At 37.1% G+C, this 17,988-nt stretch overlaps 1 protein-coding gene across 1 annotated transcript in view; it reads left to right on the top strand.

The window, feature by feature from the left end:
* Positions 1-17,988, top strand: part of LOC123764502 (tudor domain-containing protein 1) — a 44,351-nt gene that overhangs the window by 736 nt on the left and 25,627 nt on the right. Inside the window, exons 2-10 of the mRNA XM_069327615.1 lie at positions 690-811; positions 4,137-4,287; positions 4,622-4,906; positions 6,684-7,035; positions 8,927-9,049; positions 10,954-11,083; positions 13,916-14,026; positions 15,705-15,760; positions 17,038-17,351. Of these exons, the coding sequence (XP_069183716.1) occupies positions 701-811; positions 4,137-4,287; positions 4,622-4,906; positions 6,684-7,035; positions 8,927-9,049; positions 10,954-11,083; positions 13,916-14,026; positions 15,705-15,760; positions 17,038-17,351 (1,633 nt within the window). The 5' untranslated portion in view covers positions 690-700. The remainder of the gene's footprint in view (positions 1-689; positions 812-4,136; positions 4,288-4,621; positions 4,907-6,683; positions 7,036-8,926; positions 9,050-10,953; positions 11,084-13,915; positions 14,027-15,704; positions 15,761-17,037; positions 17,352-17,988) is intronic.

The raw sequence follows: 17,988 nt of genomic DNA, 5'->3' as shown, positions 1-17,988 counted from the left end.
AAGGAAACAGAGCTCAAACACTTCTGTACTGCCATGGTAATTGAACCCCAGGACCTTTCGTCTCTGACATGTTTGTGTTAAGTACTGTTCTACGCATGGGGAAGTGTGGTAAAATAAATAAATATAAATAATGATAAATTTTGATTTAGGTAAAAGTATATACAGTACTGTATAGTAAATGAACATCGTGTATAAGATTTTATTTTGAGAAGTGAGAGCCAGTGTAGTTGGTTCACAACCGAAAAGTCTGGAGCTCTATTCCTGTGTAACTGGACAGCATATTTCTTTCACCTAATACCCTGTTCACTTAACAGTTCTCTACATGTAAATCTGTAGGTACCCAGGAGATTAGTATCCTGTGTGGATTAGCATCCTGGTCAGTAGTTGGCCTAGGAAAACCTCAATAAGGTTTTTGTCCCCAACAGTGAGAAGTGAAGTCTAGGAATGGAAAATGACTGAGGATAGGACATATTGGACTAAGAAAGACCTTGAATGATTTCCAGAGCATGTAACAAAACCAATAACATTACAGATTATAAGATGGACTTGGAATCAAATGGTACTGTATTTGGGTGTACACGAACATAAATTTATTTATTTATTTAATTATTTAATTTATAGGAAATAGCTCCTTAAATTTGTTAGTCGTTTTTTTGCTAATATCAGTGTTTTCCTTTCTTTTTAAACAGATAGAAGCATCATGGAGAAGTGTGAGAAGGAACAAAAACAGTACCATCTACAGCACTTGCTGCACAGAGTTGAGTTGGCAATCAGTAAAACTAAGCTGCAGCTTGATGAGCAAATTACAATGGTAAATTTCCCCCTGGCAATTATATGCACTTGGCACACTGCTGTTACATGTGGTGCAAAGTTTTGTTTTGATCTTTCTTCATCGCCATTACTTGACTTTCTACTTCCTAAATGTCAACCTGTGTTTTACTGTTACTGAACATTAGTTATTGAGCCTGTAATGATGTTATTATCTGCTGTGTAAAAATAGAATACTGTACAAAATTATATTCCTTCTGACAAAATTACTATCTGTTATTCTGTTGCAATTTATGCTGTTCCAATCATCATGTAATAATTGTCCTTTTATTTTTATTTCTCTACTTCAATTCATTATTGTTTTTATCTAATTTATTTTGAATTTTAAAGTTTTTTTTCCATCTTATGCTTGAAAAGCTCTGTGTATTAATGGCTTCGGGCATCGTACTTGCCTTGCCTATGAATCCTACAATCTGCTTGTATCCTATGTACAAGCTTGGATACAAGATATGTATGCAGATGAGGAGTCACAATAACGTGACTGAGAAATGTTGACCAAACTACACACTAGGATTTGATAATGGTCCAGGACGGACCGAAACGTCGTCGTCTCTTCACTTTCTAGTGTGAGGTTTGGTCAACAAGATAAGTATCTTATCCTACAATCTGCTTGTATACTATGTAAAAAAAAAATGTACATACTGTATGTATGTATTTTAGCCTAAATAAAATATTATTATTTATTATTACTGTATTATTTATTTTAAAAAATACACGTACATTAGTTATGTTACATTGTATACATATGATACCGTACTGTATTATATTTTTCAATGCTGCTAATCAATCATGGCTTTTCAGCAAGTTTTGAAACTATATGGACATTCAGCTGTGTGGGTTCAGTTTCTACTTTTTTAGCCACGTTATTGTAACCTATTCTCAATTGTAGGTCATTGTAGATCAGTTGTAAGTTATTTTGAATATGGTCCTGTGATAATGTTGTGCATTGCCCTTTCACAGTTTTGACCCCTTATTTATTTTGGGGGCTACCAGCATCTTGGGCCTAATGCAAATCACCTAGCAACATTTTACGTTCTAATGCATGCTGTGAAATTACTGTGCATGGTAAAGTGTTCAATTTGGTATTTTTCTGTGGAGAGCCCCTCCGGCTCCCCAGAGCTATACCGGGTTGTGTACTGTATATATATTAGACCGTGGCAATAGTCAATCGATAGAGTTTTAGGCCTTCCGGGGACCATGAGCCAGAACCTGGCCCCCTCAGAGACACGAGGAGCAAAGACCTATGGGCACCCCCATGTGGTTGGGGATGTCTATAGGTCATTGCTCCTCCCTCCCCGGGAGGTTGAAGGGGGAGCCCCAGACCTACCGTGGCAGCTACCCAATCCCAGTTCTGAGGCTGTTGTGTTGGGTGGCGATCGATCGACTCTGGCTCCTATTCTTGAGCAATGCTGTGCCTTGTGGTGTGATGGTGTGAGAGCCAGGAGTAATTCCAGAAGTACTAGGGCTGCATGCACTCAGGGTCACCTTCCCTAGATGCCCTGTAAGTACCTCCTTTGCGGTTTAAGGGTTGTCTTCCATAAGTCGTTCGGGAACTACCTCCGCAGGGTACTTTTGCTACTCGGTGATTGCCCACCCTTGGGGTCAGCTGGGGTTGTTCCTGCTCTGTTTGGCCTTGGGTAGGAGGTAGTATTGTCGCTGATTGGAGCGCAAGGTACTGTTCACCTGTCTGATATACGCATAGTGACCGATTCTGTTCTCCCTGGAGACATTGTACTTTTGTGGGGTTTTTCTTTTCTTTTTGTTTCATTTCCCTGGTGGGGGGTCTGCCTTGTGTGGTTTTAGGTCCCATTGTATTTTTGGTGGCCCTTCTCTAGGCCTCCGTGATTGTGCACGTCGCAGGGGTTCAACTTTTAGTTTGATTGCTTGGTAGCTCTGGGATAACCAGTTAACAGTACATTGTCTGGGTTTCCCTTAGCAGTCAGCCTAAGGGCCCTAGAAACCTCCATTTGGGCTCATTGGTCCAATGGAGGAGTCCTCAGAGTCCCACCTCGCTTCATGTGAGTTTGAAGGTTGCTCTGTCCCCTTGTCTCAGGGTGACGTTCACCATCTTTGCCTCTGCCATGCTGCCTGTTGGGTCAATGACACCTTTGACCCGGAGTGTTGCGAGTGGTGTTCTTTGCATGTACTCCAGTTCATCTAGTCCACTGTTACTGATATTCGGGTGCAGGCAGCTTCCGCGTTGCATGCGAGGTTTAGGTTGCTGCATAGAACTCATTTGGTTGCCTTTCCGGATGCTCCGCGGCTGCCCTGTTTGGGTTATAGGGACCCGGGCTTGAGGGTGTTAGTCGCATCGACTTTGGTTTCGGCTGTGGTGATGTCATGCTTGTTTGATTGTTTTCCGATTGGGGAGTTCTGCTTGCTCGTACAGCTTTCGGTTTGCAATTTTTAACCAGCTGGAATTTGTTCTAGGAGTCCTACCTTTCTGGATGCCTGACCTGGTAGATGGCAGACATTGACTGCTTCCAACCACATGGGGGATTCTATAGACCTAGAACTCCATCGATTGACTGTTGCCACGGTCTAATATATACTCATCACCCCGGTGTAGCTAAAGAAAACCTCCGGGTCTCGCCCAGAAAATGTCATTTCATTACATTCAACACTGTTTTTTTAAGCTAAAGAGTTGTACTTTGATGGTATTTTTAAAAATGAAATAAAAGCAAAATAAAGAGTTAACTGACATGACCCTGAAAATGACTACTACAGTCATCATCGGAATGTTCTGGCCTTTTGAGCAAATGACGACTGTAGGTGTCACAAAAACATTAAAGGGTTAATATAGTGTTACTAATATATAGGAAAGTTCAAGAGAATGTGTTTATAAATTGGAATGTATAAATTACAATTTTAATTAGTATATATATTTAACTAACTAAAAATACTTAAAAATGTTCTTAGAGCTAATATGCATGGTTGTAATCAAGACAATATTTTCAAATAAGGTATTTACAGTATTTTAAAGGGAAAAATCTTGTCATGGTATTAGAGAGGTTATTCAGAAATATCAGTCGGTTTATTATTATATTATTTTTATTATTATTATTATTTATTATTATTATTTATTATATTATTCACAGATCAAGAGTAAAAGTTGAAACCCATATGCTTATAGGTCCCAGAAGCGGGAGAACATTCCTTGCAAACACAGTATGGTGATTAGAACAATTGAATAGCCAGTGATTGAAATATTTTTTCCACCAACCTTAAAATTAAATGAGGTAGCATACATGTTGTATAGTGCTCGGTCTGCTATGCATGGTGCAATAATTCTCCTTCATTCTTAACAGGTGTCTGATGCTGCCCTTAATGTAAAGTATTTACCACAACATCAGTTTTTGAAAGTGGTTCCAAAACTGAAATACTACCTTCAGAAATCACTTGACCTGCAGAAATCCATACAGCAGATGCTACAGGAATACATGAATTACACTAAATTAGGTTTGTATTATTATTATTATATTGTACGTATATTTTTTTGTAACCACCTTTCTTTATTTTGAAGATTTATGCATTGTTTTCTTGGGTTTAGAGCTCTACTTTTTATGGCTTCCAGATTTTTTTTTAGAATTAGATTTACAAATTTCAATATTAGTGATTTATATATACACACACACACACACACGTATACATACATACACTGTACAGTACTGTATTTCTTGGGGACCCCTTTATTGCTCTTTAGTTGCAGTGTTGTAAATTATCATTGTGTATGATTTAGTATCTGATGTTTTTAGTGTTATTGGATGAATTGATTCTCTGCATCTCATTTCAGATCATTGGGATTTAGAAAGTATTTGCATGTTTGATAAGTGTCCTCTCGGTACATGCCCAAGGTGTGACAATAAAAACCTTACCGGAGAACTGAATGTCACACCACAGTGTTCAGATGAAAACATTAAGAGAGATGCGAAAGTGATCTCCCAACGCTTAATACCTTATAACAGGGAAAGTAGTGATGTCCAGTGCCTGAATAAGGATGCAGCAGTCCAAACTTCTTGGGCTCGACTTGAAGACTTGACGTATTTGGAAAGTATTTCAAGGATCCCTCCAGTCATAGGTAATTACTTCTTAAGTTTTAAATAGTGAGCTTTGCAACTCTGTGTTTTATGAAAATTGTACTGTATTCCTTACAACTCCCTTTAACCCTTAAAATGTAGCTATCAGTTTAGATACATGTTAGCTTATGCAAAAAAATTAAATACACATTATATATGTGTGTGTAAATCACGAAAATTAACATGTGATGAAAAATCTGAGTGTCAGACCACGGATGAAGAATTGAAACAGGAATTTCCTTAAGTACTTTCATATATTAATACGTCCTCAGAAGGCATGGAAATTCCTTCTGAAGATGTATTAATATACGAAAGTACTTAAGGAAATTACTGTTTCATTTCTTCCTCCGTGGTCTGATACAATTATAATTATATATAATATATAATATATATATATATATATAATATATATATATATAATATATATATAATATATATAATAATAATTTATTTGGATGCAAAATGTATGGGAAAGGGGAAATAAACAGAATATCTACATTATCGCTGGTATTGTGCACTGAACAAATTGAGTGTATAGCCATGTACGGCAACGTGTGGTGGTCCAGCCCCATCTCATTGCCAGAGTTCCCTGTCAGCAAAACACTGCTGGAGCCACACGCACTCGGTGTTGACCTTTGGTGTCTAGATGATCATATGTAGGAATGAATCGGTTAAAGTATGCCTACAGCAGTAGGAAGTAGGGAAACTGCAAATGGCCTATTGGCCCATTCCTTTCAGTTCCTGTGTATACAAACCATTTAAATAGGCACTGGCTCCTATTTATAAATCTTAGTAATAATAATTCATTGTGTCGGAGGACAGGCAGGTAGTTTATACATATAGTACATTTTAGGCTTATTTTGAGGTTCACCCCTTCCCCCTCTCCTCAGGGTCAAATTACTGCTCCTTCCCAGGATGCAACACCACAACAAGCTGACTAACTCCTAGGTCCCTGTTTACTGCTAGGAGAACAGAGCACTAGGTGATAGGAAATGTGCTCAACCATTTCTGTCTCTCCCGGGATTCAAAACTGGAATTCTCGATTGTGAATTGAGAACAAACCTGACTAAACTACTGGGACCCTTATAACCTTCCAAACTCATTCATGTATGGGCCTATTCACCTATATGAAGCAGCTCCTATTTATATGAATGATATAAATAGGTGGTTCCACATATGAGACAATATGCCTTCTGCAATTCCTTTATTATTATGATGTTCAAATTATGAGTGGTTGACCTGGTGTACTTCTTACAACCATCTGGAGTTGTGAAAACTGTATGAACATGATCGGTATACAGTATATACAGTGTAATTAAATGGAATTTTATTCCATGGCGATTACCACATTGGCTTAGTAACACCTGCGACAATAACCACATTTGCATAGTAAGCAATCGTGAAATGATAGCAGAATTTTTTCATGTCGAGGTTAACTCCACTACATCCACGTAGACATATTGTATCCACATGTGTCATTCTGCTGAAACCCAGACGATAATGGTTTAAATCAACGTATGCTGATAACCACATTACCCCCATGAATCAACGTACGACAATAAACACACACTAAGGGTTACTCATTGTATCGTATTCTCATTACACCACCATGTTTACGCTGGCCCAGGGATATCTCATTTGATTGCTGTCACACATTTTAACCATATCAAGTTTTTTTCTTATTTTACTTTATATATTTTTAGATAAATTTTTTACTTTTTGAGATATATCTTCTTGATATATGTTACTCCATTGTAAAATTTTAGTTTTTTTCTTTAGATATTAAGAATCTCGACAAAGAAGAAACTTCATCTTCGAAAAGCCATAGTGAATCATCATATAAGGAATGTGAAGCACAAGATCACATCAGCAAAGCCCAAGATGCGGTGATGGATGCCACATACCAAGTTTGGGGAACAAAACTGATTGTTGATAGTGTAGATTCAGGTTCCTCTAGTTACCAGTTAGATACTCCTGCACATCATGACACATCACAAACGGTTAATAGTGCTGCAAATAGCATACCTCTGAATCAACCAGTGAAAGTCTGTGTGTGTACCTATGAACCCTCAAAAAAATTGTGGATACATTTTCTTAACTCTGGACTCGAGGAGTTAGAAGATGAACTCAAGTAGGTTTTAAGATTTATTTATGTATTAATTGCCAATTGTGAGATAACCTTTATTCACATTACAGTATAAACTATAGTTTAGATTTGTAAGTTAATCTTTATTCATATTTGGCTCGTGTTTTGCATTGACATCTTCGCTTCTAGTTTTCTTATTCTTGTTTCCTTCTAGTAAGTGCCTACCCTTTTTGTCCAAGCTTCTTTCCTTCACTACTTGGCTTTTATTAGTAATAATATTAGTAGGGATTCCATTAAAGGCAATTGACACTAATTATGACAATCTGTCGACCTTAGAACAGCTGTTTATTTGAGCTATTTAAACTTGCAATAGCTACCCAAAATTGCTGCCAGTGGCATGCTACTTTCTTAAAAAAAGAAATAATGGACCTCCCGAATAGATTATTATTTCCATTGAGATATAGTACTTTCTACACTCGTGGCATTTCACTCTCCACTGCAATATTTTTCAGTTAAGTTATTCCACTTAATCACTTCCTAAGGAATAACACTACTAGGTAGACAGAGCTACCACTTAATACAAGTTATGATAGAGCCCAATAGGCTTAAGAATCTATACACCAGTCGATTGAAAGTTGAGAGATGGGACCGAAGAGACGAGGCTCAATCCGGCAAATACAACCAAGTGAGCACTGCTTGCCTTTGGATAGGATCGGTGACAGTGAGGGTTACCTTACTTTGTGGTTACCTTGTGTTGATTCCGGTGGTCAAGGTCCCTGCTGCCTGTTCTCTGACCAGGCCTCCTGGCTGATTGTCCAGGATCTGGACAATAAATACATTATTATTTATTCACACAGCCCAGAATTTCACACCACAGTCAGGTTGTTGGATGCGGCTGCTCGCAGCCTGACATGAAACACAGCCTAGTTGATCAAGTATCCTTTGGAGGTGTTTTGGTAAGTGAAAATTCTATTCCAAACAGGTGGGAAACCTTTTAGAGTGTACCTAATGGACTGTACCTGTTAGAATATACTTGTGCTAGGGAGAGACTAGAGAATGTTCAATCCAGCCCAGAATGTTTAGAATGAGCTTGGCAACACGGAGACTGCTATGCTTTGAGATGACATACCTCAAAGTTCAGTGCTTAAGGCATTGTTTGTTCCTGTTCGATTCTCACATTATGGATTGGAGGTATCACACTGGTTGTATTGATCTAGACCTTGTTATTGACAATGACTGGCCTTAACTCTTGTATTACACAAGGGTTACACAATGGCATTATCTGCATGCACTCAGAAAAATACAACCATACAACCACTCCATATTCCAGCTTTGGTTTAACAAAGGTCATTAACAATTTCTTGAGTATTTCACCATCCATATATTTAAAAACAATTATGAAATTGGCAAGTGTGACATAGGCTTCTCGCATGATGTTCTTAATGGGATCCCCAGGTGATAGTTTTCTATCAAGAAGCACCCCTAGATTTCTTTCTTTATCAGAATTTTGTAAAGATTTTTCACATAATTTGTAGGTTGTGTGGGGTCTATGTTCTCCTACTCCACATTCCATAACCTATCATTTATTCACATTAAATTTCATTTGTCAAGTGGTGCTCCATACACTTATTTTGTCCAGGTCTTCTTGAAGGGGTTGACAATCATCTAAGTTTCTTATCTTCCCTAGAATATTTGCAGCATCAGTAAACATGTTCATATTATTCTGCATTCCATCTTGTAGGTCGTTTATGTAGACGGTGAATTACCCAAGTGTAATTACAAAGGAAACAAAGCTGCCAAAAAACATTAGATCGCTTACTTTTGTAAACAAAGTTGTGAGTTTGTCTGTCTATCTCGGGAAGATTAATTATGGTAATTATGTTTTATTTTTTCTTTATTTTTTTTTTGCTACATGTGTAACTTTTTCTAATTACAGCCAAGCTGTCCTTAAGCAAACTGATGACTGTTGGCAACAAATCTACCCAGGCCAAAGAGTTGCTGCCCCATACTTGGACGATGGCTTCTACTACAGGGCTCAGGTGCTGAAGCATTTTGCTAAGTAAGTTTACAAGGTAGGAAGAGATGAATCTTAATGGTTCCATGTACTCCATATAGGATTGGTTTTACTCATCTTGTGTACAAATATGAATTGGTCTTGTGTCCTGCTTGCACTTTCACATCTTACTCGCACTTTCACACCTTGTTCCTGGAATATACTGGAGTTGGCCGGGAGTTCTTCTACTACCCAAGCCTGGCTTGGGGCCAGGTTTTACTTGTGATAACTTCGTCCAGCAGGCTGTTGCTTGAAGCATACATTTCTAGAGAGTACATTTAAAAGCTTTGAGATAATCTTAATAATTTAGGTGCTTTATGGTGTCTGTTCATGCCAATTGTGTTCTCTGTATTCCCTCTATTTCAGAAATCTCCCCCTGCTTTGAAAGGTTAAATGTATGCTGTACTGAGCAGTACTTAAGGCAGGAGAGCACAAGTGATTTGAATGGTGGGCACGTTGTGGGGAAATTCCTGAACTTGAACATTCTCATAATCAATCTATCATTTTTCTGGCTGACGCTACAATTGTTTTGCTATGATCTCTAAATTTTAGGTCTTCTGGTATCATTATTCCCAGATCCTTTACATATTGTTTTCCTTCTATGAGGAGATATGATTGTGTCTTTGACCCTGCATTTTGTTTGTTCTTTGTTTTTACTTTAGTATCTGGAATATATCAATGTTAAGCATCATGTTGTTTTCTGTTGCCCAATTGAAGACTTTATTAATATCTTTTGATGTCTTCTTCAGACTTAATTCTCTTGATTTTTGTATCGTCTGTAAAGACTGACATGAAGCTGTGACTTGGATCTTGTCTTTATCTGATATGTGAATGAGAAAGGCAGTGGTTCAAAGATGGTGTCCTGGGTTACAGAGCTTTTCACCGTGCTAGTGGGGGCCTGATTTTGTTTGACTGTTACTCTTTGTATTATTTTGTCATGAAATTGAATATCCATTGCCCTACTCGACTACCTGTTATTCCTATTGCTCTCATTTTATGTGCTGATATTCCCTAGTCACATTTATTAAATGACTTGTAAAGTTCATGTATACAGTACTACATCTGCACTTTGTTTTTCTTTCAGTGCTTCTGTGATTTTGTCATAGTGGTTGAATAATTGAGAACAGCAGGATCTTCCTGCTCAAAATTCAAGTTGACCTGGGTTGTGAAATATATTGTTCTCCTTCAAACTGGAGATTTGACTTCTCATGACACTTTTGAAAACTCCAGTTGTGTTTGATGATAGTATGACCTGTCTAGTTTTTAGAAAATGCTTTGCTACCTCCCACATTTAGTGGAGTTATATCTGCTGATTTAAGTGCTTCTGGCATCTCACCTTCAAGCTTTTTCTCTATATATGTTACTGCAGTAACTTGGTCAATACACTCAGTAATCCAGGTTCCATCCATATAGAACCATGACAAAACTTGGTCACAATTTTAGAAAAGTTACATGGGAGGTAGGGTTAGTTGCAGCTGAATTTTGAGTGTTTCACATACAGTACAGTATTTGAATCATTTGTTCGTTACTGGCATCCATGTCCCCTGTGGCTCAACCAGACTCCTGGTTGGTGGTCTGCTCAATCAGGCTGTCAGACACTGCTTACAGTCTGACATAAAATGACAGCGAGGTTGATCAGGCATCCTTTTTAATGGTGTTAATGAAGATGCTCTAATGCTGTGAGTAGTCGGCTAGTGTAACTAGCCGACTTATTGATATTTTTTACTATTTGCTTTTAGTTAGTTATTGATAGTTTTTACTGTGCTTTTATAAAGTAATTGAAGTTCAAATTGTTGTCTGGGTATACCAAAGGATTTTCATTCAGCTCTGACTTACAATTTGATTCTTTGAATCTTACGATATTAGATACAGGAGCAAATTAGAATTTAACATTAATTACTTCATTTCAGAGAGAACAAAATGAATGTTCATTTTATAGACTATGGGAATTCCAGAAAAGTGTACATCAAAAACCTTCGTCTTCTGCCACCTCGATTGGCTGAAATACCTGAAATGGCTATTTGCTGTTCCATAATGCAGGTAATAATTTCTTTAGCCACTTTTTCTTACTTATTTGCCAGTATTAACTGGCAAACAAAATGTTAATATTCTCATAAAATAATGTTCTCTTACTTGCAGACATTTTTATTTTAGAAAAATCATGCAAGCAGTAACTTCTTTCATCAGTTTACATTATATTTGAGGTTTCAGTTAAGTAAGATAATGAACAAATCCACAAGGGGATTTGACCTATCTGTGGTAGGTCATCTTATCTTGAGGTTATCTTGAGATGATTTCGGGGCTTTTTTTAAGTGTCCCCGCGGCCCGGTCCTCGACCAGGCCTCCACCCTCGGGAAGCAGCCCGTGACAGCTGACTAACACCCAGGTACCTATTTTACTGCTAGGTAACAGGGGCATAGGGTGAAAGAAACTCTGCCCATTGTTTCTCGCCGGCGCCTGGGATCGAACCCAGGACCACAGGATTACAAGTCCCGCATGCTGTCCGCTCGGCCGACCGGCTCCCCAAGTTGGTTTCCAACTGTTGGTTGTTGGTGACCCAAGGTCAAGTTGATTTCCCAGTTGCAATTCTTTTACCATGTCGTAGCTCAGTCGATTAAGGCGTGTCTGGGATCCTCTCGAACGTACTGTAGGTTCGAACACTCATCACGGCCCTTGTGGATTTGTACATATAAGACAGTCCTGTACAGTGTGACTGCCAGAATAAATGAATCTGTTAAAGACTATTGCAACAAGATACTTTGCAAGTGACTTGCAAAATGGTGATTTTTCAGCCTTTGGTATTGGGGAGGGTCAACTCATTAGCTCTCAGCTACTGAACTGGGGCTGCCAAGTTATAGGAAATTGCACCAGGCTTCTGAGACTCACTTGAGCCTACTGGGGACAAGGACCAGAATCTGAACTCTCAATTAGGCATGGGGTGCTTAAGGGATTAAAGATAAACCGAGAAAACCTTGCTTGAAATTAAAAGCGCACCTAAACAAGCAACTGTGTGAAGGAAATTAATAATCTCAGAAAAATTAGTACTGCCAGTTAAAAAAAATTAGACCAGCATGAGATGAAATAGTTTAACCCTACTGTCAAACTGTGTCGTTGCGGCAGTAGTTCTGGTCAGTACGAGACGAACGGCAGGTCTAGACAGATGGTTCCGTTCTTGGTTGATCGGTCAATGGAGTAAGGCTACCTCTGTGGGATTATGCCTGAAAGTCTCTAAGGCAAGGCTTAGAGGTTATAATCATGAAATTATCTTGTGACCAGCTCCACATGTTTTGCATGAAATTGTAACAGCACACATTATATTTCTAATGATTTTTCCATTGGTTTGTTCATGTGTGATGATGCATTGGGCTGTCAATAATGTTATTGGTAAACACAGAACTTGTAGAACATAGGTACACACAGATATATTTGTATCACAAATATGTGCACAATATTATATTTATTGAACAATAAACCAAACGTTTCTTTATGGTATTACTCTGTATACACGTCATATATATAAATGTGGTATTTATCTACTTTTTATGCATGATAATGAACCAACAGGTTGTTCTGGTGAGTGTTTTAATGAAATCAAAGCACAGCATATTGCCACACACTACCAGCAAACAATGTCACCTGATGCAATAAAATGCCTCCAATATCCTATACACATCGTTAACTCTAGCCACAACACTGCTTTTATCAGATTTCTGTCACTAAATCATTATTATGAATCATTTTCCACAAGTTTATTTTCTAACAGAACATGAGGTCCTGTTTCATGATATGTATAGGTGAATGAAACCGCACCTGTGTGCTGTGAAAGTCTGCCTCCTGCTGTGAACATTATGACCAGCATTGTTTTTTTGTTTTGTTTTCAACTTATATCAGAACCTTGTGCATAGTCAGTAACAAAGTCAGGATGTTCTATGATACACTCATTGCAAAATAATTTATTTTGTCCATATTAAATGATGCTGTGGGTGGTTACCTTACTCAATGATGCAGCTCAGTGGTGCTGTGAGCTGCTGCAGCATGAGTGACCACTGGTTGCCCTCTCAATAATTAGACCCTCACACCTAGGAGGGTTTTTTCTAAGATGGCATCTGTTTACTGCAGGCCTGAGGAAGAAAATGTGAGCCCCTTGTACAAGCAGGGATTTTAAATCTTAGGCGGTACAATATTTTAAAATCGCCCCAGCTATGCCACACAGCTTGCAGAATAATTAGCCACATCAACCACAGCACAGTGAAAGAGTTATATATATGTATATGTATATGTATATGTATGTGTATATGTGTATATGTGTATATGTGTGTGTATATATATATATATATATATATATATATATATATATATATATATATATATATATATATATATATATATATATATATATATATATATATATATATATATATATATATATATATATATATATATATATATATATATATATATATATATATATATATATATATATATATATATATATATATATATATATATATATATATATATATATATATATATATATATATATATATATATATATATATATATATATATATATATATATATATATATATATATATATATATATATATATATATATATATATATATATATATATATATATATATATATATATATATATATATATATATATATATATATATATATATATATATATATATATATATATATATATATATATATATATATATATATATATATATATATATATATATATATATATATATATATATATATATATATATCACTCACACACACACACACACACACACACACACACACACACACACACACACAAAAAAAATATTTTATTGCATGTTTATCTATTTTTTTCAGATTGATGATGAATTACTGTCTGATGATAAAGGATATGAACATCATAACTGGTTTAAGAAAATCAACTATCACCTGATCAGTGACCTACCGATGACAGCAATTTTTGAAAAGGTATGAGGTTGTTTTCAATATGTATGTTCAGTAATAGTGCTAAGTTACTTATGTGTGGTACAGGTGGAAGTGAGCTTTTATGTATTTTAAATCAATCAAGAACATAGTTTTATTAACCCTTTGTGGGTACTTCTTGCACATATATTTAGAAATTTGACATGTGACAGTGTCAGACATATGTCTGACATATGACAGTGTTAGACCACGAAGAAAGAATTGAAGCAGGAATTTCCTTAAGTACTTTCGCATTTAATAATACATCTTCAGAAGGATGGATTTACAAGTCAGAAGATTTGGACATATATAGGCAGGAGAGAGGTGAAGTGAAGTGAGGTACAATGGCAAATATATGAATGAGATTGGGTGGATATAAATAGAAGCTGCATCGTATGGGGCCAATAGGCCCATACGTTGATATTAATAACATAAGATAGTAGATATTAACACGGTATTAGTGAGACAAATGTGTATCAATGATCCTACTCAAATCGCCCTTTAACTGATCAATCAAAAATGGATCTAAATTATACAAACCACTGCTAATGTTTAAATTACATGATTGTTATTTGTTATCCCCCTCTGTTTAAATCCTTGTTCCTAAATGCAAATCCAAATCGGAAGCTCTTCCTCGAGAGATGTAATACTAGTAAAGTATAAGTAGATAATACTTTAAATAAAAATAATCACCACACCAGAAATATATATCTTTGATATCCCCAGAGTCAAACTAAATCTATGCAAACAATATGCAAATAAAGGGACCTAGTCTATGGCACTCACTCCCTAACAAATTAAAAAGCTGTCCAACCTATGCCTTATTCAAAAGTAAAACCAAAAAGTACCTAATTTCATGCTCATAGTTTCCTACCTAGTGCTTCAAACTCGCCATGCATCTTGTGCTACCCACTCCCAAAATATATGTGCCTAACCCATTACAACTTCACCGTTGTAATCACTGCTATCATGTTGACCAGACCACACACACTAGAAGTTGAAGGGACGACGACGTTTCGGTCCGTCCTGGACCATTCACAATCGACTTGAGAATGGTCCAGGACGGACCGAAACGTCGTCGTCCCTTCAACTTCTAGTGTGTGGTCTGGTCAACATACTTCAGCCACGTTATTGTGACTCATCGCCTCCACTGCTATCATCTTATATCATGGTTGTTATGGTAAATGCAAATTTTACTGAAGTGAGGAAGTTTACTGAGGATTATATACTAGAAATAATCCTCAAATTATGCTACAATGTACATGTTGATACTCCTCAAATTTTACTATAATGCACCTACTAATTTTATTCCAATTTTCTTACAACGTACCTGTTAACATTTTGCTTCAAATTACCTACTTAAAATTGTCTGTTAGATTAAGGACCTGCCCAAAATGATATGCGTGTTAGTGGCTTTACAAGAATGTAAAAACATCAATGCTATGTACTCTCATAAACCCAATGTTCCTTCTTGTATATACTGTATATAAATAAATAAATAAATAAATAAATTTTTTGGGGCTTCGTGGAAGGTCAACATAGGTCTTAGGGGCTCGGCTATACCAGAGGTGAGCTATGGGGACCATTTTATTATGTTCAGTGTCTGATTTTTATGTACAGTATACATATGTGCAAAATTTTCCTTTTCAAAAGTAAAAAAAGCTGATGTAATTTTTTCTTTCAGAATGAACATGGACGAGATGTTAAGGATTTTTTGAATTATTCATTGCATAGTCCAAGGTGTGTATCTAATTATTTATTTTTGTCTATAACATATTTATGGGCGTATTTAGCATTATTGGCATTGAGGGAACAACTACACATTTAAATCTTCACATGCTCAAAATTTTTTATTTCTGCTATCTGTTTGATTTTACAGTGATAGTTGATTTTTTTGTTGTTTGTTACATGCTTCATGCAGCTAGGATGCTATGAATTCCCTGGGCTTCTTATCTTGAGATAATTTCGGGGCTTTAGTGTCCCCGCGGCCCGGTCCTCGACCAGGCCTCCACCCCCAGGAAGCAACCCGTGACAGCTGACTAACACCCAGGTACCTATTTTACTGCTAGGTAACAGGGGCATAGGGTGAAAGAAACTCTGCCCATTGTTTCTCGCCGGCGCCTGGGATCGAACCCAGGACCACAGGATCACAAGTCCAGCGTGCTGTCCGCTCGGCTCGACCGGGGCAGCAGGTAAATAAAATATAATGCCTAGTCTTTTGGAAGAATGAAGACCACAGTTAAAATTCACACCTTACCTTGAGTTTACATTTAAATGATTTTGGGGATTAGCGTCCCCGTGGCCCGGTCCTCGACCAGGTTGTTGGACACGGCTGCTCACAGCCTCACATGAGTCACAGCCTGGTTGATCAGGTATCTTTTGGAGGTGCTTATCAAGTTCTCTCCTGAACACTGTGAGGGGTCGGCCAGTTATGCCCCTAATGTGCGGTGGAAGCATGTTGAACAGTCTCGGGCCTCTGATGTTGATCGGGCCTGTTGATAATTTATTATTTATATATCCACAATACTATCCAGGCTCAGTCTCCTGAGCACTTAATCCTCAGCCAACTTTGCACTGGTCCACCAAATCCTAATCACTACACCATCCTCGTCTCTGGAGGTCAATTTATCTCTCAAATTGTTTTGTGATTAGCGAGTTCAAAAACAGTTTTGGGAAGAGTTGAGTATTTTGTGATTTTCCTTTTGACCACAGGCAGTTGATCTCTGATTTGCATGAGCCTTCTTTTGGAAGGAGTAAGAGAGAAATGAAAACACAACTGAAAAGGTGGTTGTTTTCATTGGGTTGTGAGTCACCTAAAGCCTGGTATGGTTATTGTCCTACCCATACTGGTGAAGGAAGCAGAGGGAAGCTACACAAGTACAAGGTTAAGCTTTTTTTTCTTGTATACTCAATGCTTGATTTTGTTATATAGTGGTGGAATGGTTATTTTGAATGTAGTTAATTTTTTCATAATCATATTTATACTGTATTGTGTTAATACACATTTTTCTTTACAGGTACAAAATTCGTTTGTTCTCTCAAGATTATAACGTCTCGGAAATTAAATTGAACGCCGACATGAGCAGCAGAGATGACAATCTTGCTAACTCTAGGAACTGTTCAGAAGTTTCAATAGGGGATGAAAGTTATAATTATAACCACGAGGAAACCACAAACATTGTTCCAAGTGTTGACACAGCCATTTGTTCAACTCCAGAACGGCATTCTTTATATGCCATAAGTTTAATTAATCCTCAAGAGAACATAGACATTGAAAAGAAGAGCCTTAAGAAACAAGATCTTGATGAAAATTACAATCACATAATCTCAGGTATGCAATCAATTGTATAAAAGCTTCTACTGTGCTTGTATATAAAAAAATATGCCTTTCTAGTAAATTTGAGTATATAATATAATTGGAATTTCCCATAGTGTGGATACTCAATGTAAATACTATACCATAAATGTAATTATAAAATTATCGTCCACACTTCCGTGAAAATAATCATTTTATTCACCTGGGCTCTCGGAGACTCAAACTACGGACCCCACTTGTGTGAGGCCGAAGCTCTTTCAACTGGGCTATCGAGTTTTTCAGAAGATTCCAGATTCCAGAAGCATCTTCTGCTACCATGCTGGAGTTTAAGACTTTCCCCGACTACTACTGAAGCTCAGAAGAATTAGTGATCCACGCCCGCGTCATATAAATTGTCATCAACACTTCCATGGAAATAAACATTTCATTCACCTGGGATCTTATATGATGCGAGTGTGGATCACTAATTCTTCTGAGCTTTGTAGCAGCACTGCAGAAGTTGCCTTTGGAATCTTTCCTTATTAGGACTGCTCGATAGCCCATCCGATAGAGCGTCGGCCTCACACGCGTGTCAGCGGTTAGTCTCCGAGAACCCAGGTGAATGAAATATAATTATATTAATGATACTAGTATATGTTTTTGTGTTGTGAAG

This window comes from Procambarus clarkii, chromosome 1 (assembly GCF_040958095.1).
Source record: "Procambarus clarkii isolate CNS0578487 chromosome 1, FALCON_Pclarkii_2.0, whole genome shotgun sequence".
Lineage (NCBI taxonomy): Eukaryota > Metazoa > Arthropoda > Malacostraca > Decapoda > Cambaridae > Procambarus > Procambarus clarkii.
This window is presented reverse-complemented; position numbering and strand designations above follow the sequence as displayed.